Raw genomic sequence first — 26,046 nt, forward strand, 5'->3', positions numbered from 1 at the left:
ATTGCTATAAATAGAACCGTAAATTGTGCATTACTCATTGACGGCTCATTTTCCCGTCTATGTTAGACGAACAGAACAAAACTTGTATCGCATATCTGTGGCGCCGCGTTACTGATGTAGCAGTTTAAAAACCTTGGTTTTGCATTGAACCCTTTTCCGTTGTTATCCCGGAATTTGCTAAACTCACTCCTCACACGTCTTTGTTATCGCATCAGGCAATCGTTACCATTTACTGAAGACATTCAAATGTGTCTGCAATCATCGCACGGAGAAGTAGCTGCGGCAGCTAGAGATGGGTCGAACAAAGTGATCCGTCAATTCGAAAATGCAAAAGACGTACAATTGATCTCACTTTCTCACGCGTCTTCATTTGAGTTCGAATCTGTCACTTCTTGTGCTTAATAATTTGCTCACAGATAAACGAATGAGCTTGAATCAAGACAATTTGGAGAAATTAGTCGTTGTACAATGTTTCAAAATGAACTGAATTTTGATAGTGCATATTTTCCTATTTATTTTGCATGTTTTTCCATATGATAGTGCATGAATGTATGCATATTTTGAGATTTGATAGCGCATGGAAATCCGGGCTTTAGAATCACTAATCCCAGGGAAAGCAGATTAATAAGTTTTCAGTTTTTATTTATTATTTTTGCAGTAAACTAGTAAGGTCATCGCTCTCTATCCTTTGACACCAACAAGATAAGTCATTTCGTCATAATATTGAAGAAATAGCCTAATTTTTCTTCCACATTATTCAAAAACACAAAACGGTCACTGATAAGAACCAGATAAATTGAGTTCTCTTGTTAATATTCTGAATATTGTTAATAAAAGTGGCTTCAACCAGATAAGCGAATTTGTCCTATGTTGTTGTTGTGGGAGTGGATATTATTGTCTTATAAATGAATTACTGGCAGTGAATTTACACAGCTGATTCTGTTAAAGACAACTGTCAAATCTTAGAAGCTAACAATATGGAAATGTGACTTACACGCTTTGGTTTTTACTGGTTCACATCAGAAACATAACGCCTGATCTATAAAGTTGCATTCACTATTCAAAGTAAATATTTCATTCATATTTTGAATTAAACAAAATAAGAACAAATCCATTATTTAAAAAGCTGTTTTATATAACGCAGGATGGTTTGACGACATTTGGTGAAAGTGATTTCGTATTGTTTAAAAACAAAGAAAAATTGATTTTTTTGATTTTTAATTATTATAAAATGTAGTGGCAGAAAAAAGTGATATCATCCAGAATAAGGAAAATAATAGCCTAGGGACTGTATATTTCACTCCAAAAATAAGATAGAGTTCCTTAATTGTTCATTAATAAGTCATTCACTCGTGTACCGTACACGATATAAGCTATAATTGAGAATTTATCTTAGGCCTTCCTATGTGTTGGGAAATTTAGGTTATGTTCGATCATGGATAACACTGACAATGTCGAAGCTTTAGATGACCTGAAATGTGTCTGAAAATCAGTGTCGTCATAGTCCTTGAAGTATGTCGCACGTTCCTATATCCACAGGGGACGTTTATTAATTGCATAATCCTGATGATATTCCTCGTCGCTGTGATTTTCTATTTCAGTTAGGTATTCCAGCCATCTACGAGGTGCCATCTTGGAAGGCTATTATCTTAGATTTCCCATTTTACCGGCCAACCGATCCCTTGTAAAATTATAAACCGAAATAATACCCATTGTCCGAGATGTTATTGGTGAATACAAACTTAACCGTTATCTCTGTTTACGTAGCATTAAACTAAGATCTGGGTGTCAATGGTAACCAGTGTTAGTCATCTTATGTTACAGGACTCGTACGAATGGATAGTGATGCGCTCTGGCGGCAAACTTGGAGTTCCTAATCGGCAGAGTAGTGCTTGTTTGCTCTATTGTTGCATGCGGTTTGCATTGACATTCTGTAATATGACGTTCAATACTGATTGTGGTTCCACTATTTCTAACAGTAACAACAACTGTCCCGGGAATTGGGTTAATTTTTAGGTACAGCAACCCTCCTCCTGGAACTAAGTCTTTTTCAAGTTTCCTAACGACAAACAAAATGTGATCAGAAGGAAAGCGCGGACTAAATCTTTGAAACAAATCACGAAGAATGGAAAACCGAGGGCACTTACGAATAATTCCAGTATTTGCATACATCATTTTGTAAAATTAATGCTTTGAAGAGATTCTTGCGGCCCTATGTATGTAGGCCTACTTAGATTACTTCTAACATCAAATGCAAACAGTACAAGGGAATTAAAGGCAAAAAATATTGCTGAGTGTTAAAGACGAAAATTAAGACATGTCATTGACAACACAGCCGAAAATTTCACAGATATTAATGTATGTTTGATTATTAACGCAGGTGCACGTGCTAGTAAGATAAACAATTTTAATATCATGTTTTTTCGCGAGGAAAAACTATGGAAGGAAAATAAAAATTGTCAATGATCTGCTAAAATGTTTCGAACCAATGCTATAAATTCTGTCAAGTGAAATTTCAACGTAATTTTATTTTCACTTGTATCCCGTTAGTCGCTGACTCATTCACTTACTTAGGAGCTTGTATATGGCTCACTGTCAGAATAGATCCCGGTGAGGGAAGGAGTATGCCTGCTTCTGCGCGAACCAGACATCTTCCTACCTTGAGGCTAATGGATCCTCATTTGAAGGGTAAAGCTGAGGAACATACAGTGAACAGTCGTCTGGTTGTTATCTATTCATATTCTGACGTAACCTTTCTGCGGGCAGTAGTGCCCCTGTGAAAATCAGATACTAGGCATCCCGTTCATCATTAGTGCATGCGGGACACGTTTATGTGGAAAGAACGGCGCTGGTGGGTCAACTGGTACATAATTAAGATTGAAAGCATACAACAATAATCCCATGCAAGTGAGACAGGGAGAAATATAGAATGAAAGAGAATAGTGAAAAATGGAATTTTTTTTTTGATACATTGTTCTTCTTTACCTTTTCAGGCGTCACTCGAAACGTTCTTCGGCCTTGGACTTATCGTTGGTCCAACTGTCGGAGGAGCACTCTACGAGGTAAGATAATAATTGTTGTTGTAGTAGTAGTAGTAGTAGTAGTAGTAGTAAATTATCCCAATATTGGAAGACGTTAAGTAAATCAATCAATCAATCAATCAATTCTTCTGTGGGTTCTTCTTGTTGTTCCAATAGGCTTTCATTCTTTCCGAGAAGGTTTTTTACGTTCTTCCAACCACTTTGGTCTGTACTGTTTTTGTTGTGGGTGCTCTGACGTAACTTCCCAATTGTTTACTTTGTGTCTAAATAAGTCTCTTTCTAGAATGTCTGTTAAACTTATATTTGCGTTTTTGAAGTCCTGTCGAAGTGCGTTAAGCCAGTATGATAAGTTCTTAAATGAGGTTACATACCCTATTTTCCTTTTTTTCAGTTGATTTTCTGGTAATCTAGCGAGTTGACCAAAGAATTTCATTTGTCCTTCCCTAATGTCAATTTCGATGTTTAAGAAGTTTTCTGTTGTTTTGATTGATTGCAACCTGTAACCGTCTTGGGTGCATCTTGATCCTAAGATTTTTGTGATGATCTTTCTCTCTTCTTTCTTGATTTCTTCAAGTTCTTGTTTTCTGTTGAGTGCCAGTGTTGAACTTGCTTAAAGGACTATTGGTTTTATGACTGTGTTGTACTGAAATTCGTAAATGTTTATTCTTGCAGATGGGAGGATATACGACACCCTTCGCGGTCCTGGGTTCGGCCCTCTTCCTCTCGGCTATCATGACGGCGTTCGTATTGCCGCCTAATGGTGAAGCGGAGGTGAACACCAAAGAAGGAGGTGAGTTTGATCCATATTTTTCATCTAGCTTATTATCTTCTTCTTCTACAGATTTTCCCACACGTTGTGGGTTCGCGTGTGCGAACTGTGTAGCACGTGTGGATTTGGCCCTGTTTTACTTCCGGATGCCCTTCCTGACGCCAACCCTATATGGAGAAATGTAAACACTATTGCGTGTGTCTGGTAGTGTAGTGTGTTGTCTGAATATGAAGATTGAAGTGTTGAGACAAACATAAACAACCAACCAGTCCCCGAGCCAGAAGATATAATCACACGCGCTTAAAATCCCCAACCCTGCCGGGAATCGAACCCGGGACCTTCTGAATTGAAGGCCTCAACGCTGTCCATTCAACCAAGGAGTTGACTCTAGGTTACTATCCGTGGAACTTTAGTGGCACTTAGTTTTACGGAGTGTGGGGCAAGGAAAGGGCTGGAATGTCCCATTACAACTGCCAAATGAATTGATCTGGAATCTACATTGAATCGATAGTATGACTGGTATTAATTTTCCAAACCTTGATTATCAGCCTACAACTGCATCACATAATGTCTCGCGAAAAACGTAAAATCAAGCAGAGTCCTCAAGGGTTTTAAATTATGATTCTTTGACAGCTCTATCAAACTAAAAACAAATATAGAAAATCTCTTCCGGCCTAAATACAGTTCCGGAAAACAGCCTAAATCGCTTCTTTCTTTATTCGTTTTCGTTTTGATTCATATCCTAGCCAAATTAACTTATTTACATAATTATTTCTGTGATGTGTTCCTTTGTTCAATGCCCTCAGGCATTTTTTTATTTTTTAAAAATATCCACACCGAATGTAGTTAAGGGCTTAAGTGAAACTCTGATTAGCGGTCGTGATGGTAGAAAAAAGGCAAACTGCTAATCTAATCGACAGGATAATGATGATTAAGAAAAGGTTGTAAGTTGTAAGAATAAATAAAGAATATATTCTCATAATTATTTATCATATTTTATTTACTGAAAATTTGTAGCTCATATCTCTAGGTTGTTTTCAACATTGAGTTGCTTGCCTGAAGGGATAGAACTGTGGATTTTTTAATCATCCATAATAATATCAAGCATAATAAAATAAAGAGCTCTGCTTAACTCTTCTTACCAGGGCTGCCTGGAGATTTGTTAGGATGAGAGGCAGAACATGTTTTAATATATTTTATCGTGGAAAAGGATTCTCCCGTATATGCGGTAGCTCAAGGGAATTACTATGGGGGAAGAGCAATGGTTTTTCTTTTTCTCTATTACAGTAATACCGGGCGAGTTGGCCGTGCGCGTAGAGGCGCGCGGCTGTGAGTTTGCATCCGGGAGATAGTAGGTTCGAATCCCACTATCGGCAGCCCTGAAGATGGTTTTCCGTGGTTTCCCATTTTCACACCAGGTAAATGCTGGGGCTGTACCTTAATTAAGGCAACGGCCGCTTCCTTCCAACTCCTAGACCTTTCCTATCCCATCGTCGCCATAAGACCTATCTGTGTCGGTGCGACGTAAAGCCCCTAGCAAAAGAAAATTACAGTAATCTGCTAATTTTGCTTTTATTTTTCAGTGATGTTGCCGAGTAGGAGTTGTAAGATGCTCCTGTGATGTAATTGAACTTTCTTCCATTCTGATAAGTTTCAAAAGTTCAGTTTTCAGCTATATTATTTTTTGCTTTACTGTATAAATAAAATTATTATTGGAAGTTTTACTATTACACCACCAGATGTCTCATGGCGATGGTCTCTCAGGTAAACTGAGAGCGAATGCACGGTGTTTGTACTGTCCTATACGTAAGCTGCAGTATATGAGGCGCGCGCATAGTTCTTGACCTTGCAAGCAGCCTGCACGTGTTCGACCTGGCAAGCATGAGTCGCCAGTCAACACCGTTCTCGTTTCATCTTAATGATCATGTGAACAGTCGTAACTCTCGCAACTGGTGTGCAGAAAATCCTGATGATGTTTATGAAGTCCCTCATTATGATAGGAAGATGGGCCTATTTTTTTTTTCGAGATGTTTGAAAATGCGGAGAGGTCCTAAGATGACATTTTTTTGCTAGTTGCTTTACGTCGCACCGACACAGATAGGTCTTATGGCGACGATAGGACAGAAAAGGTCTAGGAGTTGGAAGGAAGCGGCCGTGACCTTAATTAAGATTTGCCTGGTGTGAAAATGGGAAAGCACGGAAAAGCACCTTCAGGGCTACCGACAGTGGGATTCGAACCCACCATCTCCCGGATGCAAGCTCACAGCCGCGTGCCCTTGACCGCACGGCCAACTCACCCGGTAAGATGACATTTTTTACGCCGTTCTTCTATTAGTTAACGTACATATTGCTATTCGCAGACGATGTAAAAATTTTCAAAACCATTCGTTCACAGGTGGACTGTAGATTTCTTCACAAAGACCTCAATAGCATATCACATTGGAGCGTTATTAACCAAGTTAGATTTTAACATTAACAAGTGTCATGTAATGGTATTTTCCAGGAAAAAAATAAAATTAGTCACTCGTATAATATTTTGAATACTAATCTGTCATCAGTGAATTTTATCAAGGATCTTGGCGTGCATTTTGACGCTAAATTGACGTTCTCTCTGCACATAAACGAAGTAGTTGCAGATGCTTACAGAATATTAGGATTTATTAAGAAATGCACACGTGACTTCACAAATCCCGAGGCAATAAAGCTATTATACAACTCCTTTGTAAGAAGTCGGCTAGAATATGCACCAACCATTTGGAATCCCACCATTAAACTATATGAAAACAAAGTTGAAATGGTGCAAAACAAATTTCTTAGATAGCTTACGTACAAAATAACTAATAATTATCCTAAATTTGATTCGTATGATGACTTAATGAAACAACTTGGCTATAAGTCCTTAGCAAAAAGACGAGTAATTGCAGTTCTTCTATTTGTCTACAAATTATTTAACAATCTTATTGGTAGCTCTAACTTGCTCTCTCTGTTCAACTTGTCTGTCCCTAATCCATCTACACGCCCAAAATATGTTACTTTCTACTGCTCTAGATCAAGAACCCAACAACATAGTAATTCACCAGTGTTAAACTCAATGAAAATATTTAATAAATATAGCAATGAGTATAGAATAGATATATTTGCAACTACATACACATCCATAGTAAAACAATGTAAACAAATAGCTTAATTGTTTTCTGTTCTAATTTAAAATCCCACTTTGCTGATTCCGATTGTTAACCTCATAACTTTAGTTAATATTCTAGTTTCTAGTTATACCATCTAGCTCATCATCATTATTATCTTCGATACCATCACTACCATCATGTATAATTACAGTACTAATGCAGCTTTAAAGCAGTTCGTAAATCATTTTAATTGTAATATTTTAAATACCTTGTTATAATATGTGCATATGTAACTGAATATTTGTAATACTATGTTACTGAAGAAAAGTGTATTTTGTATTTCATTTATGACTATTTTACAAGGAATTTCATAAGAGGTATTATAATTTTAATTTAATATTTGTTTTTATCTAATGTAATATTATATGTATATGTGTTTCACATCATTAGGTTTGTACCTGTCTGAAGTACAATAAATAAATAAATAAATAAATTTTTAAAAAAGAAGAAAAATCGCGAGGGTGGTTTCGACAAGATTCAGCCCCTGCTCTTACAGCAGAAGATACCCTTCTTACAATCTCGGACGTGTTTGCAGACAGAGTGAGCAGTACTGGTGTGTTTCCCCCTCGTTCTCCAGATCTAACAGTGTGTGATTTTTACTTGTGGGGTAAACTGAGAGAAAAAGTGTAACGAACAAATCCACACACATTGGAGGAACTGAAAGAAAACATTACGAATGAAATCAGGAACATTACAGTGGCAGTACTTATTCGCGTCAGTCAGAATGTGGTTACCAGATGCAAGGGCGACACTTCCAGCATCGTTCATAAGTAGAGCCCGGATTTTTATGCATTAATAGGTTAGCATGCAAACTTACTGTAGCGAATAGCAAGTACAGTCTACCTTCACAACGATTATGCTATGGGGTCTGCATAAAACTTAGGGGTACGGCCCATCAGAACCCCTATAATTTATGTTACTCTTGCTACATTATGGAAGAGCGGGTGGCCGACACATTTTACTAACCAAATTAGTTTGCAATCTAACCTGTTACTGCATAAAAATCCGGGCTTTATTCATAAGGTAAGATTGTATACACGCTTAAAGCAGGGCGGCCGCGCGCGACATAAGTTCGGCTGAGGCAGCTGCTGTGGCGCAGAGTACAAACACTGGGTTTATATGAGACATCCTGTATACGTCGAGCCGCTATCCTTTAAATCCGATATTTTGAGCTTTAAAATGGCGTTAGGGAAAAGCTGATAACGGGATTTGAAATAGAAAGAATTCGAGGATTTTTAAGGTTAAATTTGATTATTTACTTAAGTAATGGCGACAAATGCAATGGGCCCACACTGCTCATGTTATCTTGAACACAGCGCCCGTGAGAGTGCACTCTGTTACGACGTCATAGGGCACTGAGTTGAGGCTACATGCCATAAATCCCTTTCTCCATTTACCATAATTGTTTACATTTTATAATTCAAGTGATCTTCTTTTCTGTTCCCAGCTAGTCTGTTCAAAGTCCTCAAGATCCCTGGAGTATTATTGGCGTCCTGCAGTATCATAGTCACTTCGATGAGTATTGGATTCCTTCAGGCCACGCTGGAGCCGCACTTGAGACAGGTAAGATAGGGGAGTAGGCAGCAATTATTTTCGAGGGGGAGGGATATTAAATATTAAAATTTGAAGACTTCTATAAAATAATGCTGCGTATATATTGTAAAATCAGAAACAATAAATTCAAACTTTGAAAATATATTTATTTAAGACAACAATTCTATTCGTGTTGATTACAATAGCAGACTTCTCCTGGTTTTATCGGTCAGCTCATGAATAATACTAATAGTAATAGATTTGGCACAATCGAAAAAGTAACTGAGTTCCGATATCTCGCAGAAATTGTAGTACCAACAGGAAAAGAACAGAAAGCCCTTGAGGTCAGCATCCAGAAAATGAAGAGAGCCCTCGGCCGAACGCAAAACATTTACAAGGAAAAATGCCTTTCAATCTTCACCAAAATTCGACATTACAACACTGTGATCAAACCTGAAATACTACACGCGAGTGAAACACTGGATATCCACAGAAAAACAGTACTCGAAGACATCCTGAAAGAGGAACGTAAATTCATCAGAAAAATTCTCGGACGAAAACTGACTGACGAAGGATACAGACTGCAATCTCGTACAAAAACCGACGAACTCTCAAACCTTGTGGCCGACAGCAGAAAAAGACGCCTGAAATTTTACGGACACATCAAACGCCTTCCAGAAAACAGACTGACAAGAATCTTACTAGAGGCAACAGAAAATCTCAAAACAAATAAGTGGACAACGGAAATCCGCCAAGACCTGGAAAAATCAGGAATCGAAGTGGCCGACATCGCTGACGGAACCTGCTACAGAATGAAAATCAGAAAATGGGAAGTAGAGTCAGAGAGAAACCACAAGAAGAAGACAGGAGCTAAGTGGACAGAAGAACGAAGAACCACGATGAGAGAAAAATTGAAGGCTGCTTGGCAAAGAAGGAAATGCACAACTTGCAAGTGAGCTTTGCGTGATCAGTTTTCTGGTTTTTTCGCATCTAATAATAATTATTAGTATAATAATAATAATTATATTATTATTATTATGATTATTATTATTATTATTATTATTATTATTATTATTATTATTATTATTATTATTATTATTATTATTATTATTATTATTTGGGAGAGAGTGGGTTCTGAAGGTGGTTTTCCGTGCTTCTATTTTCACACCAGGCATATTGTGGGGCTTGTGCCTCAATTAAGGCCACCGTCGCTTCCTTCCAATTCCTAGCCCTTTCCTATCTTACCGTCGCCATAAAATCTATCTATTTCGGCGCGACGTAAAGCAAATTGTAAAACAAACCAAAAGTTCGTAAAATATAATTCATCGTCACAACGAAGGCATTTACAAAAATTCGCTTCCCAAAAAATTAACATGTAATAAAAATCCGAAAGGTAAACGTTCAAAACACAACCCAGACAGCACATAAAGCAATTTTATATCAAGACACGTCACCTGAACTACTGATATAAAAATTCTGCGGAGTAGCACGTCTCCTCTGGTAAATTTAATAATTGGTGTAGATATGGGCATATAATTTCAGGTGTCTCTTGTGTACAGTATCATTGAGCCTGTCAATTAATCAGTAGAATTCCGCTGTTATTCTCTTAATCCACGTTCTATTTTCTCTCGTGCGACTATAAATTTTCCGGAAAATTTTCCTTTCTTTCTTTTCAACTTCTATACTTTTAGAATGACCTCCCAAGGGATATGGTTTCTGAGTCGTATAAAACTTCCGGAAAAAGAACTGTCTTGTAGTGTCATTCTTCTTGGTCCGAATGGACCTACATTGGACCACGCCTGTTCAACTGTTGTACTTTGATTTTTGGCCAGTATTGTCGCATTTTCTTCCAGTTTAACTCCTTTCATATGTCCAGGGGGTACCTTTCCTGAAATCTAGTCTATCTTGAAGATCTGAAATTTCTAGTTCTTTAATGTCTTCTCAGTTTCCGTCAGCGAAGTGGTACGAATCTTCTTGCTCTGCGAGAAGATGAACAGGCGATCGGTCAGTCTTTGGGGAGATAGTCTTACTATATAGCCATAGAAAGCACAATCAGGGAGCCTCTGTATATGATTGTATTGCGCTGTCTACGTAATTCCTTATCTTCCTTTACCGGACCTAAGATCTTCCTGAGGATTCTCCTCTCTCTGACTTCCAGTTTCTCCATCAGACCTCCTCGGTTCAACGAAAGACACTCCATGGCGTACAAAACTTATGGTCGTAATGACTGATGTGTAGTGCTTCAGTTTGATTGCCTGACAGGCACTTTTTGTTATGTGTTCTTTGTCAGTCGATAGCCCAGTTCCAACTTGTTGACTCTCATGGATAATGATGCTCTTTCTGAAAAGTTGGGTTCAATTCATTCGCCGAGATACTTAAACTTCTCAGTCCTTTTGATTTTTCCCTGTTCTAGTAGTATCCCTCTGCTAGCTTCTTTGAAGTTGGTGAGGAACTCTGTTCTCTCCAACGACACTTGAAGACCCAATCGACAATTGACCTGTATTGTTGCTGTATCCAGCGAATCGACAATCAGTGCCATGTCGTGGGCAAAGGCCAGGCAATCTACAACCAGCCCTTCCATCTTATGACCCACTCTGGACACCCAAGTTGGTCAATTCTTTGGGCCATTCTCTCACAACCTTTTCAAGGACACAGTTGAAGAGAAGTGGGGAACGTTCACCCCCTTGCCTCACCCCTGTTTTTATCTCGAAACTTTCCGAGACCTCGCCTCTAAATGTAACCTTGGAATTGGTGTTAGTCAAGGTTTCTAGAATTAGTCATTATTATTATTATTGTTATTATTGTGTGTGTTTCAGTTCTCGCTGTCCCCCGTCGTGCTGGGACTGATGTTCGTCATCAATGGAGGTACATACGCTCTGACTGCACCCTTCTACGGCTGGCTCTGTGACAAGAAGGTGCTCCCTAAGGTTATTACAGTAATGGGATGCATCTCAATCATCATCGGCTTCAGTATGGTTGGACCTGCTCCCTTCTTCCCTGGATCTACGTAAGTATGCAAGCTTCAGTTTCATATGGAACCTTTAACTGAATGTGCTGCTAACAAAGGTTGTAGCCAGAAAGGTATTTAATAAATGGATGGGGAAATGTAGATAAAAATGGTGCATGATTTCAAAATAACAACTATTATTTTCTCCTTAAAAATTACATCTTCATAGATCAGGAAGTTATGGAGATGCAAGGGACTGCCAGAGAAGTACAGGGTGGGCAAGATAAATCTGACCCAAAAAATATTTATAAGACTGGCGCAGAACTGCCCATCACAGGAAATGCTGGAAACCATGATATCAATGCACCAATCTGTTGATGTCGCATGTCTGCGCTTGCGCATCTCCCGAGTGTGTCATTACGTGCGAGTGAGTGAGACGAGCAGACGTGTTTAGTGACCAGTTGAATGCATCACAAAATGGTGCTCATGATAAAACAGCGCGTGTTCATTGCCGAGTGTTGTGTGCGCAACACGTTTCGTGGAAAACCTGTGCAGAACTGTTTGCGCAAGAGTTTAAGACTGGAAGTGTTTTGGAAAAAACCTCCAGCGAAGCCTGCAATGCAAAACTTAGCGGCAAAATGGCATGGGCTCTGTAGCGAAGAAACTATCTGAAAGGAGTTCGAACACCAGAAAACATTGCTATAGTGAAGGAAAGCACAGTCTAGCCTGAGCAAGCGACAAGTGCAGACGTGTCGAGAGGAGTGTGCTGATAGTGTGTGGAAGGGAGTGCTAGAGTGAAGTGAAGAATGTCGGGAAGATAATTGGTGCTGAACAATGCAGGGCAGTTATAGGAAGATGCCTGGGGAGAAAGAAGAAAGAAGTGAAAAGTAGAGGAAGCATGATGGAACTGCGAATGAAGGTGATTTTAGTAATGTTATGTAACGGGGGAGTGGAATTGAATCCCGGGATGATTTCCAGTGGAAGCATGGGCTGGGAGGACGTGGAAGTAATTAGAAAGATGGTAAAAGAGGTGGTAGAAGAAGTTGACCAGGTTGAGCAGATTAAGAATATGATGCAGGAGCAATCGGAGGAGCGCGAGGAAATGGAGAAGTGGTTACAGGAAAAAGAAGGCGATGCAACAGCAAAGGTGAGAAATAACGGAGAAGAAATTGCATCACTAAGAGAGAAAGTCAGAAGTTTAGAAGAGGAGGTGATCGGAAGAGAGAATGAAGAAATGCTTATTCTTATATGGGGTGCAGGACGAACGGGTAGAAACGAAGATAGACTATATATAAAGTTGCGGACGTCATACAAAATAAGATGAAGATTAATTTTAGTGAAGCGGACATTGACGACGAGGAAAGAGTAGGTAGAGCGAAGGGTAACAGACCAACAAAAGTCAAACTGATAATGAAGGAAATCTGGAACGAAATCCGACAAACTCTCAGCGTCGTTTATCTGTGCAAGTGGGATTTAAGAGATTGTCCTGTCGAAATATTATCAAAAAGGACTTGCATCTGTATCCTTACAAATTTACTGTCGTGCATGCTTTAAAACATCCAGACGAACCTTCGCGTGTTGAGTCCTGTCGGTGGCTTCTGACTGAAGTGGAGTCAAGACTTCTGGATCCTCAGTGTTTTAATTTCTTCCGATGAGGTCATTTTCAGCATCTTCTGTGATGTTCACTAATAAGGGTCAATCCCGCGCCAGTCTTATTGTAAATACTTACTGGGCCAGTTTCATTTTCCCCATCCGGTATATGGGAACTCTTATCTTGTAATTGTTCTTCAAACAGTAAAAATTCCATCTCATATACACGAATTCTGCCTTGCAAAGAAGCATTTAGGACGGTTTGTACCCATAATGTTGACTAAAACGTCAAGTCCAGCGACCCGGTGTGCGAGTCCTTACATTGCCACTGCACTAGCTAGAGGAAGTAATGAATATCAGCACTTGCCAGGCCCTCAAACGCTGACTTGAAAGAAAGAAAGAAAGAAAGAAAGAAAGAAAGAAAGAAAGAAAGAAAGAAAGAAATTCTAAGAAGTGACATAGGGTCATCCTGTATCTAAATTCATCATCATGTATCAATATAAGCTGTTATTAATTCAGAGCACTGTTTTCTTTCCAGGGTCCTCTGGGTGTGTATTGTTGGCCTGGTGTTCCATGGGCTAGGAATCGCAGCTCAACTGGTGGCATCATTCACAGATGCTCTCCGTACTTGTGTGTAAGTGTGGACTCTGTTAAGTTGCATGCCCCACGTTTACTTTGCCCTGCCTTTGATTAGAATGCAGGAAATATCTGGTGGGGATATAAGTTCATTCACGCTGTAATCCATACAGCCTAGGGAAGCCACAACCCGCTTAACAGCAGCGTAACACAGGTGACCATGCACTGAAATGGCTATGAATTAAGCCGGCAACTTGTCCGCCAACACCGTTAAGCGGCTGTGCATACCTTCCAGGCGTTCTAAATGACTATACAGTATAAACGAACGGACTTTTGTCCCCAGCAGATAATTATCATTAGAGTGCGGATTTTAGCATATTTGCAAGTTTTGTCTGTTTCAAGATATACTATGCTCATAAGAAATAAAGGCGATTCATACCATTTGAAATCGAATGGCTAAGTTTTACAGTGCATATAAATGTATATATAATCAAGATACGAGCATATTCTTGACATACGCGCATAAAATACATAATTGCGGTTTTTATTATTTTTGTGTAAAACAACATATAATATCGCATACCGATATTCAAATCGGTATAACAATGCAAAGAAATGAATATGTAAGAATTCCGGTCGCCGCCGGAAGCCTTTAAAATGCATTCTTGTTGACAGTGTACAATATATAACAAAAGCTCAACAATGTGTATGTTTTAATGTTGAAGGGCTAAATGGCGCGGAAAAGTTTCAAATTGTGAGTCTTGGATAGATCTATCAAAAAAAACTTCGAAAATCACTGCCAGCCTAAATGCAGTTCCGGAAAAGCTGCCTAAAATCGCTTGTCCCTCTACTCGTTTTCTTTGTGATTCAAATCCTAGGCAAATTAACGTATTTACATAATTCTTCCTGTAATGTGTTCCTTTGTTCAATACCCTCAGGCATTTTTTATTTTTTGAAATATGTCCACACCGAATGTAGTTATAAGGGCTTAAGTGAAACTCTGCTTTGACTCACTTTAGCGCCCGTAGTGGTAGAAAAAGACAAAATGCTAATCTAATCGACCAGATAACAATAATTAAGAAAAGGATTGTAATTTTTAGGAACAAATAAAGAACGTATTCCCATACTTTATTATATTTTATTCATCTAAAATTCGTAGCTCATATCCCTAGGATATTTTCAGCAGTGAGTTGCTTGCCAGAAGGGCTTTTTGAGAGCATTTAAGAAAAGGCTAGGTGACCAGTTGAAAGGTAATTTGCCCCTTGGGTGACAGACATCAATGTAGGTCATTGATTGATTGATTCATTCATTCATTGATCTATTCTTCTCTTGCAGAGCCCATGGATTCCCAAATAATCTCGAGACTTATGGTCTCATATCTGGATTATGGACATCGACGTTCGCGCTAGGCGCCTTCATCGGCCCGTCATTGGCTGGCATCCTGTACGACCACATGGGGTTCAGGAATGGCACAATGGTAGTCGTTGGACTTAATGCGATTGTGGTATGTATTTCATAACGTTGTACTTTAGAACATAATTATGTAGTTTGTCACACACTTACAGGTCAGGTCAAGAGATAACACTAATTATCTACTATTTCATTATCTTTTCATTCCTGCTTAATTGGCACAGCCATTGACCCTACAGAGCATAACACATGTACATAATATTCAGCGCACGCTTGTAGCAGCGTGCCTGGGAATTCTCACTCTCTGGGCCCTGTTTCATAAAACTAACTAATAATATTAGCTAACAATATTAGAACTCATAAAAATAATTATTAGTTAACCAAATTCTGTTTCATAAAGATTTACACATGACTAATAAAATATCTTAACTAATAATATTAGTTCATTAGTCAGCTGATACAAATGGAGGTTAGATTCGGTCTGTTCCATATGTTCTTGGTTTGGGTTTGTTCCTAGCAGTACGCTAATGCTTGGCTACAACCGACTATTAATCCACATGTTCAAAAGGCTCATTTGATATTTTCGTTTTTATGAATTAGATACGTGTGAAAATGGATTTTAAAAAAAGTTAAAATAATGTGAGAGAAGAAAGTTACTTTGCAGAAAGTGATTGAGTTAAAGCGTCAACTATTCGCAGCCTTTTGCACACTATAACCCTCCTTGTTCCTTTTACTTTTTTATTTCATGTGCTCTTAAAAATCTCTGAGATGGACTAGCAAAATCTTTGTTTACTACGCCCTATTGGTGGGGGCGGCAGGATAACAGCCACGGTATCCCCTGCCTGTCGTAAGAGGCGACTAGAAGGGGTCCCAGGGCTCTCAACTTGGGAGCGTGTGTTGGCGAACATGGGGCACTGAGATGAGTCCTGCCATTGCTTACTTCTGCTAGGCTCATTTTCATCTACCCTTCTAACCTCCCTTGTTCAACTCTTGTTCTTTTCCAACCCTGACAGTATTAGGTTGCGAGGCCGAGAGAGTCTTTCATTTTCACACCCATCGTGGCCCTTCTCTTTCTTTAGCCGATACCTTCATTTTTCAAAAAGTCGGATCCTTTCCATTTTTCTATCTGATTAGTGTTATTATAGATTATGGTTGCCTAGTTGCAGCCTACTTCCCCATAAAACAATAATCACCAGCATCATTTTGGTTTATTTGTGATATAAGCCAAGATTTTAAAGGATACCCGGAGTGTCCGAGCAGAACTGCACTAGTGAAACACAATGATACTGTGTATCACTACCAACCGGTGGAGTGCAATGCGAAGCTGCTATTTTAAGGTTATGCTTCATTCCTTTCAGTGGAACGTTCTATTACCAATCCTATCAAGCAAATACTCAGTAGTTCTGTAATCTAACCTAAATCTCCCATTGTATTCATATGTTTGTTATATTCCAGTACAGGCTGTTTTTGACGTAACATTTCTTGAACGGTGAATGCCTACACTCGTTCCTTATCACTATTTGAATCAGAGTCGACCATTTCAGTGATCTTCATGATTTTATGCCAAAATATTAAAATACCGCTCACTTTGGTTTCACTAATAATATGAATTATGGGTCAAAATACACTCATGGAAATAATCCTAATAATATGAGTAACTTTTATTAGTCATGTTGTCTATAAAACAATTTACTAATATTATTAGGCACATCTACTAATAATTTCGACTCATAAACTAATAACTAATATTATTAGCTAATAATTTCATGAAACATAATACTAATATTATTAGTTAATATTATTGGTTTCTTACTAATATTAGTGAAAGATGTTTTATGAAACAGGGCCCTGATCTCCAAATTTATACAGAACGTAATTGAAATACGGTGCATCCACCTAACAAGTGGTAGAAGAATCTATTCTAAGGAATTAAAAATTAAGCTAGAGAACCCGTGATACTCCGAGCATTCGTTATAAATAGGTCAAATAACTCGTCTTGATCTGCCTGTCGTAGTCTCTTCTTTTTCTGCTATTTTCACTGGTTTTATGAACATTTAATAAGAAGCACGTTGTGATATGTCGCAGTTCTTAGTCAGAATTAACCAATTCTGACGTCATCATGCCGTCTTTTTTGTAAAAATCTATCCATATATTCGCTTTTTTTTTATCCGGTAGGTCTTGATGTATAGCTCGGTATTGTGTCGTAAAAGGCAATGGTATTTTAAATCGCAGTTCTTCTATATAGAATGGTTGTCTTGTGAGCTCATACTTTCGTCTCGAAGGAGCGTTTCTTGCCAGACATAGAAGTTTTTAAGATACATTGCCTTCACTGTTTCTAATCTAGCTAGCTTATCCTAGGATAGGTGTTCTCGGAATATCTATGACGTATGCCATGATGGGGTCTGTTTGCACGTAGACTTTTTCTCTTAGCAACATGTAAGTTATTAGTAACGCTCTGTCATCTGTTGATTGTACTTAGAAGCTGAGAAAAGTTAGAGAATCAAGACTATCTAGCAGCGAATAGTATTCTTCCGTGACCAGAGGAAGTGTATACTCTCCGGCTTGACAGGTAGTAATCAAACATGGCTGCATGCGAAATGACATACTAAGAATGAAAATCACATAGTATCTGCGCACTTTTTAGCGATAGATTTACACCCTAGTGCTGAAGCGGTCGACCTCGGCAATCTTCGAGATTCGCACTGGAAAATCTTTGAAACACAAACTATGAATCGCTTATGCATCTGGCGTATACTTTACGTACTAGTACTGTTGTTATTTACACAGCAAAGCCAAACTATAGAATTCACTCTAGGAATAAGATTCGCATCGAGAAATGTTATATAATGTTATATAATGTGTGTGTGACACAGTTGTTGGCTTAAATAACAAAGGTTTAGAAAATTCATATCGATTGATCATATTATCGATTCAATTCAGATTTCATTTCCATTCAGTTAGCAGTACTAACGGAACCGGAAGAGCTCCCTCCTTACTCCTCAAACCCGTACACAAATCTATCGCTAAAAAGTGCGCAGATAGTACATCAGAATATTAATGAAATTGTTAGTCTCTTACCAACCTGCTAAGTACATAATGTATTACGGGCTAGGCTAAGCCTTACCCTGCAGTTATTGGAGTAATCATTTAATGATTTTATTTTATTATTACTCAAAGTTGGCTGAACTTAGAGACCTTACAATGTCTCATGATTCACCGGCAGGTAATTCCAGAGAGAATGAAACAAAAATAAAGCAAATCGGTACAGTCGAACGAACGGACGGATTTGCCAAGGCTGTTTAGTAAACTCTTTGAATATATAGATCAAATTAAATTAAAATATATTGTAACCGTTAGAGTATATTTAGAGGTTCGAAGAAAATATTGTAGATTTGCCTCAGCCTTACTCAACGGTGATCCATGAAATTCCACTCGCGGGCGTACAGGTTCAATCAGGCACCGGTTACAATTCATGGCAATCATCAGCACGTTATCATCGTCATTATGAGAATCTGTACCTTATAACTATCTGAGGCTTTTCTAACTATTAATCTATAAATGACAATACTAAGAATCAATTTTAATTGGAAGTATTTTCCGCTTTATCAATTCATTGATAAAGTATAATTAACAATAATAATTAATGAAATCTCGTAACATGGATGGATAAGTCAAATGTTGAACATGCTAATCAACGCAATTAAAAATAAATACTAATGTCCTTTTGTTGGTTGTCATTTCTCGCACGTAAGGAACTACCATTTTATAAACTCAAAACAAATGTGTTAGCAAACCAATCTAACATTCAGTTAAACAAAGCAAACGAATTGTTACTGCCAACAAGAAAATTGCTGAAATTATTCACTTTTCCGCCAAAAATAAAGAAAATATTTATTCGTTCATATCTATTCGTTGATAAATCAGAAACTTGTCCTTTAATATTCTATTAATGTAATATTATAATCCTCGCGTAGATCAACGAACCCTAACTAACAACTTGAGTGTTCGCTATGTAAATGTGTGCAACGTCGTGGAACCTAAAATAAAACAACCATGGACATTCAAAGTAAGATCCGCAGCTAATCTCAGATAAATAATCGCCATAACTGAGAAATAAAGAACAACATAATCCTGGTGTCCTCAAATCGCTGCACCTGAACTAAAGTAGACATTCAAAGCTACATAATACCATCATAAAAATCATGATTTGAGATTCTTAAGACACCACAGCATCTGGATCCGTCCATAGGTTTTCCTCCAAAGATCTGAAATTCTACTAATATCAACAAGACATTAGCACTACAACAACTACTATTCTACAGGAAATACAAGTTGTACATTACATAACATGACCCTAACTTCATTTCCAATCATTATATAACTTGCACATCTCATTGTTATAATATTGTGTCGAATATCTTCCTATCATATTTATCTATTCTTTCATGTAACATTCGTCGCATAACCACATCTGAAATTAATATTATTTATGATTATTCACATGCCCAGTAAGAAAATATTCTTCAGAAACAATATCTTTGAAACATAATTATCAAATTTTAAACGCTTCTCTATCCCTTCATATCATTTTAATACTCGCAAGATGAGCATTTATTCCGTTACCTTCACTATCAACATCATTGGGATTCTTCGAAGACGACATTACATCACAATTAATGCTTATTTCCCAACAAAATATTACAACGTAACCATCGCGCATAACATCATTTCAAATACTTCGACCATATCAACCATATCATATCATTTCATCTACGCATCATGCTTATTCAAAATCCTTCTAATCTCGACACACATAACAAATATTTATAACTATTCCAATAAGAACTATCCACGTAGTAATTGGCACATTAAATTAGATAGGAAGACAGTACTTCAGTAAACATTTAATATTCCTAGTAAAATTCCCGTATCATAATCCATGATTGTGTGCTCGAAGCTAGATGAAATAGCACATTCTAAATCATGATTCGAATTACGCCATTATTTAAGAGGATTATCTCACTCCACGAATGTCATAAGATGCTCAGAGACCTCATCATATCTGACAAATTCTGATGATGATGATGATGATGATGATGATGATGATGATGATGATGATGATGATGATGATGATGATGATGATGATGATGCTTGTTATTTAAAGGGGCCAAACATTTAAGGTCATAGTTCCCCTCACGAAATCTTGAAGACACAGCTCCATCATTCTGGTTGTTGGAAAATGGTCATTTTGTTTGTTTCACCACATCTTCCAGACCCGTCGCGATTCCAGCCCGGTTTAGGCCTGCATGGCCATACTGGCGGATACCTCAATATCACAATTTTCCATCCGACTAGACACCATGAAACCTGCAACTTATCTAATACGATTAGTACAGTATTACACTCCAAAACAGATATATTAATGTTTTGATACAACACTCGCCTTGTTTTTCTATTAAAAGCTATGCTGTATATCTTTACAATTCACTTTCCTTATTAGCATATAATAACTATACAGATTCAATCAGTCTGCAATCAGCTTTCATTTCATTCGTCTATGTATGTCAATGCCGATGCTCATTCTCCTCCTCTAATTGTTTTTAATAAGAACAAAACCCTATTCTATAATAACAATAAAATAATTGCGTGCATTTTTATACTTGAGAATAAATGCCATATAACTTCCTTTTTAATATTTCTGACGTTCGAGGAACATCCTCCTTGACATAAATTCATCTCACGATCGGGAATGCTAACAATGGAATGCACCTAATAATTCGTATAGCTTTCTTCAATCACGGCCAACTTGATGCATCGCTCTAGCGCAGCGAGGGATCCAGTCGGCCGTGCTTCAATTGTATCCTAATCTATCGTTTCATAAACGAATTCTCGATCAGTTGTAGATGTTCATGATAACATATAAACAGTGCAAATAAATGTGAACTTGACATGTATCATTCAAACAAATATAAAAGCTAAAAAGGTTAACTTAAAAAAAAATTGATAAAACATCTCCTGTCGTGTAAATTGTTATCAGAACTAAATGTTGCGCATAAGAAATCGGTTTGTTCTCCCGTCAAATATAGTCCTTTTCATTCAATAGTAGTTGATTATTACTTCAATATTAAACTTCTGGACGTGAATTTGTTAGATACTACGGGGTTCTGAGCTTATGAATTCTCATTTTATGAATTTTATGAATTCTCATTTTTATTTAGAATCACCACTCAATTGAGCGAGTTACTTCGAATTATCGACGTATCTGGACGTAAATTGACTGGACGTATCTTCTTATTCTTTTCTTCATGGGACCTCTAAATATTAGTTCCTAATTAGTGTCGACCTCTAAGATCTTTTGCTACCATGTTTTTACTTCATTCCCACCTAGATATACCCGCTCCCTTCACAAAGCTGCAGGTTGTTCTTATTGGGTCTTCTTGGATTTTTTCTCTCTCTTCACAGGGTAGTCCTAGAGTGGAGAGTCTGATTCTACCCAGCGCCTCACATTCGAAAAGTATGTGTTCAGCTGATTCCTCTGCTTCATTGCATTTCCTACATATATTGTCTCTTATTACTCCAATTCTATGTAGGTGTCTTTTCAGATGGCAGTGTCCTGTCAACAGTCCTACTACCCATTTTATATTCTCTCTGCTGAGTTTCAACAGTTCGTTAGTATGCTTCTTGTTTGGTACTTTTATCATTTCCTTCACAAGCCTGCATCCTGAAGTAGTTTTCCCCAGTTTTCCATTTGTTTCTTTTGAACCAATTTTCCTATGTAGTGTCGGGCTTGTCCATAGGAAACCCCGCATTCAGGTTCTGGGCCTACAAAATATGTTTCTGCCGCTTTCCTTACCAGTTTATCTGCCTTTTCATTTCCTTCTATGCCTGCATGCCCTGGTACCCATATTATTTTGATAATTTTGTACTTTGAGAGCTTCAGGAGAAGTGAGTGGCAATACCAGACAATTCTGGATATTATCCGGACTGCCTTAATGGCCGCTTGGCTGTCCGTTAAAATTAAAATGTTCTTATTCTTATAGTTCATTTTAAGATTTTTTCAAGATATGTTGTGATAGCTATAATTTCAGCTTGAAAGACTGTAGTGTGTCTGCCCAGGCTCGTCTGGATTCATCTCTCAGGTCTTCCCCCGTTGATCTCTCCTCCTGTGCCATCAACAGTCTTTGAGCCATTAGTCCACCACACTATATCTTCGTTTTCAGTATTCCATTTGTTGATATCCCAATCTTCTTTTTTTATTATCTGGGTCTCAAACGGCTTTTCGAAGTTGTACTTTGGTATCATATGATCAGAAGACATGTGTTGATCTTCCTCTGTTATTACTCTGTTAGTTTTACAGTGTCCTAGATTGAGTCTTTGTGCATTCCAGCACTCTGATTGTGGACTGGACGTATACTCTGACATGATTTCAAACAGTTTCCTTACTATCATAAACTTCAATGATTCATTCATCTTCGACTCGGAATCCATTGAAAGGTTTCGATATACATATATATCGATTATCATAATGTAACGATTACAATTTTATTTTCAGAAGTACATTACGAGTAAAACTTGCTAAGAAAGTAACAGTTACACGTAATCCAATTGCTCTGACTCAAATACTTCCCAACTCTGCTAATAAATGGTTTTTGTTTTCTCTTTCCAGGGAATAGTCGTCGTCATCTTCATCTGCTGTGCGAAGCGAACCCCAGCGTACAAAGAAGTCGTAACACAGGAGGACTTAAAATCGAACATGTCGTTGACGGATAGTGGTTCACATCTTCTCAGCAACGGACATCACACGCCATCGGGTCGTGCGAATAGTGTGGCGATAGAACGACCACCGGGAATGAACGGAATAATTACATGTAACAGTTACAAGAACCGTCACGGGACGTGGCATATGAAAGACACGGGTGCGGTGCTAATCGGTCCATACAGCAGCAGCTATGGCAGTCTCGAGTCTAGAGGCTTCTTAGAAAGCTTAGCATGAGAGAGAACTCTTACGTTACGAACAAGAATCTCAAACATTCCACTTCTATTTCACTGCAGGTTTAAGGTATGCTTTCTAATAACATAAATTGAAATCGTTGTGAAAGGAAAAGACTGTTTATACCCTTCCTGCAATCCGTTGTAAGAATTCTCTAGGGTTACTTCAAGCCGTAATTGTAGTAACGATCGGAGACATAATCTCAAAAACATTCGTGAAACTGTATTCATTGAATTGTAATTGTTAACTCAACCAATTTTAGCCACACTGGAGCCATAACCTCAAACATTCGTGAAACAGCATGCATTGAATTGCAATTGTTAACTCAAACAATTTCAACCACACTGGAGCCATAACCTCACAAACATTCGTAGAACTGTAATAATTGCATTGCAATATTCAGCCCAATGAATAACATTACTTAAAACTGTTAGCATTGAATGGAACTGTTATACTCAATCCGATCAATCCGCCTTAATGTGTTTTTAAGAAGATTATCCATTGTACCACTTCGTCAGATAGGTTATGTCTAGTTCTATTTCACCACAGATTGTGCTTACGGTACGCGCTTACTAAAAGATAACTGATATTTCTTTAAAGCATTCTTTTGATAATTCTTTCAAATTTATAGTTATATTAGAGGTTGATGTTAAGCCATATATTGTACTGATTAACCCACACATAACCTCAAAGGATTTCGTATAACTGAAAACATTGAATTGCGATAGTTCACTTTAAAATGGCTATTCATGAAGGTATTATCATCAGATATAGCTAGTTCTGTTTCATCACAGATTGAAGCTATGAACTGAGCTAATTGAAACATGACTGTCATAAGTTTTAAAAAAGTATTTTATAGATAATTTCTCCATATGATTGATAAAAATGTATAGTCTTGTTTGTGAGGTCGATGTTTAACCATATTATGACACTGGAAAACCAGACATAACCTCTATTTAAAAAATAAAACGACTGTTTACATATACGGTCACTGCAGTTCTCTGTGAGAAATATCAGTGGCGTCAGTAAATAAGGAAAACTAGGGTATTACGTGTCTTAATGGAACTGCCAGTGTGATTGTTGTAACTCAAACCTTCTTAAAATAAGATAACATTGTACCATAAATAAGATACCCGAAGATATGTGTTCATTTTATGACTGTTAATTATTTTTGCTTGTTTGGTGAATAGAAGGAAGTAATGCTTATTCTTTGTGGAAATTCAGATACTTTTATGATGACAATTCTAAACGTCTTATTACTATATTTAATATTATTTTAAAATAAAATACAGTAATAATATTCCTCAGACCAGGAATGTAGAACTTTTTATCTCAACATTTCCTGATTTCTCACGATGAACCAAATGTTAGGGAATTTAACATTGGGAAAGCATCACAATGGTTCACTAATGCAACTGTAGAATGAAAGTCATGTTTTAGTGTAAGAAAAATAAAGGAATGGAAATGTAGTAGGAATTACATGCTGTTGTTGTAATCAAAGCCACAAAAGAGCTCCGCAAGTTTTACAAAACTAATAGATGATTGCAAGTCATAACATTTCTGAAACTTACATAATAGCGTGGGTACTTAGCCAACCGTAAGCGAGTCTTGTAACATTAAAAAGTTCCTGAAGATGGAAGCGCTTGGTTTTGATGACTTGATTATTGTGAAAAGCTATGAATTTAGCATCTTCAATCACATTATTGCAGACTTAAAGTACATCAAATAGAAGAATGAAGGATATTTAATTGTTCAAAATAATAATTCTTAAAAAAATAGGGTAGTTCGAAGTACACACATGTTACATTTTTAATGTTGGAGAAATATACTTTTTATCATATTCATTGTAAATATCACTTGTAAAATTGTACAGAAATAATGGAATTCTACACTTAGTATTGAATCCTTGCCTATAAACTCATTTTAATTGTTATTGTAAGTACAGCACTGATAAAGATAATCATTTTTAACTATTGAGTTATAAAACACAATTTTAAAAATCATCTCTGTAGTAATTTATTCCAATTGTCTTAGACTCTAAATAAATATCAAGCTCATTCATATATGTCTAGTTTTGTTAATTACTTATCGATATGTTAGTTCTTAGGCATTGAATTGTCTATTTCATTTCTCCTGTGTACCCTTATTCTCCTAATATGTAGCTGTTTTCAAACTGGTAAGTCCGACGTCATCGGCTGGAAGAATGGTTTTATCCTCACATAATACCACCAGAAAGCATTCAAATAATTACAAATAAGTAGTGTTTTTAACATTATTGTATGTTTTATCAAATTAAGGTTCTTCAGCAGCTGAAGATGGCCTATTAGAGGTCGAAACCGGTACTACAAAAATATATTAAATACATAAAAAAATAAATCAAGTATTGATTAGGTGGGAAATCCAGGTTTATGATTGTGATTGTCGGAACTTTCAATACGGGGCTAACGAAGCTAATGAATTACAAAACAAAGGTTATGAAATTAAGAAGGGGAGGAAAACTGCAGACTACTGATGCGTTCATCTGCGGGTTCTGAATAACTTGAAACTGAGGACCTCGGTTCAAGAACCTGTCAAGTCCACAAAGTAAAATTTTACAGGAGACAATAAAATCATTCCAAAACATTCAAATGTGCATGAAAATCAAATCAAATTGTTCACACAAAATGTAAGGTAATTATTGGGAATGGTTTGTGGTTACCAAAATGTTTGGGCTTTTCATTTTGTACATATGCACTTTTCAGGAAGGTGGAATTAACTGTTTCTTGACCTGAAAAGATTCAGTGCAACATTTCTTATGCTAAAATGGTATTTATGTGTTAATTATTTGTAAACAAAACCATAAAATCCGTTTTCCTCTCGCAAGGGGAGGGTCTGACATGCGTCTCATAGATTTTGATAAAATTTTGCAGGGACGTTCTGTATTGGAAATAAGAGACGCGTGTTTCGACGTTTTGCTAGACACTCCCTAGTTTTTGAAAAGAATTGAGGTCAAGGTTGATGACGGA

General features: G+C 37.4%; 1 protein-coding gene across 1 annotated transcript in view; it reads left to right on the forward strand.

Annotated features, from left to right (window-relative positions):
- The window catches only part of LOC136885622 (MFS-type transporter SLC18B1), a 74,756-nt gene extending 49,479 nt beyond the window's left edge, over window positions 1–25,277 (forward strand). Inside the window, exons 5-11 of the mRNA XM_067158319.2 lie at window positions 2,994–3,062; window positions 3,714–3,831; window positions 8,443–8,558; window positions 11,345–11,535; window positions 13,604–13,699; window positions 14,977–15,145; window positions 22,718–25,277. Coding sequence (XP_067014420.1) covers window positions 2,994–3,062; window positions 3,714–3,831; window positions 8,443–8,558; window positions 11,345–11,535; window positions 13,604–13,699; window positions 14,977–15,145; window positions 22,718–23,044 — 1,086 coding nt within the window. The 3' untranslated portion in view covers window positions 23,045–25,277. The remainder of the gene's footprint in view (window positions 1–2,993; window positions 3,063–3,713; window positions 3,832–8,442; window positions 8,559–11,344; window positions 11,536–13,603; window positions 13,700–14,976; window positions 15,146–22,717) is intronic.
- The last annotated feature ends 769 nt before the right edge of the window (window positions 25,278–26,046 follow it).

The sequence above is a fragment of the Anabrus simplex genome, chromosome 14 (assembly GCF_040414725.1).
Source record: "Anabrus simplex isolate iqAnaSimp1 chromosome 14, ASM4041472v1, whole genome shotgun sequence".
Taxonomy (NCBI): domain Eukaryota; kingdom Metazoa; phylum Arthropoda; class Insecta; order Orthoptera; family Tettigoniidae; genus Anabrus; species Anabrus simplex.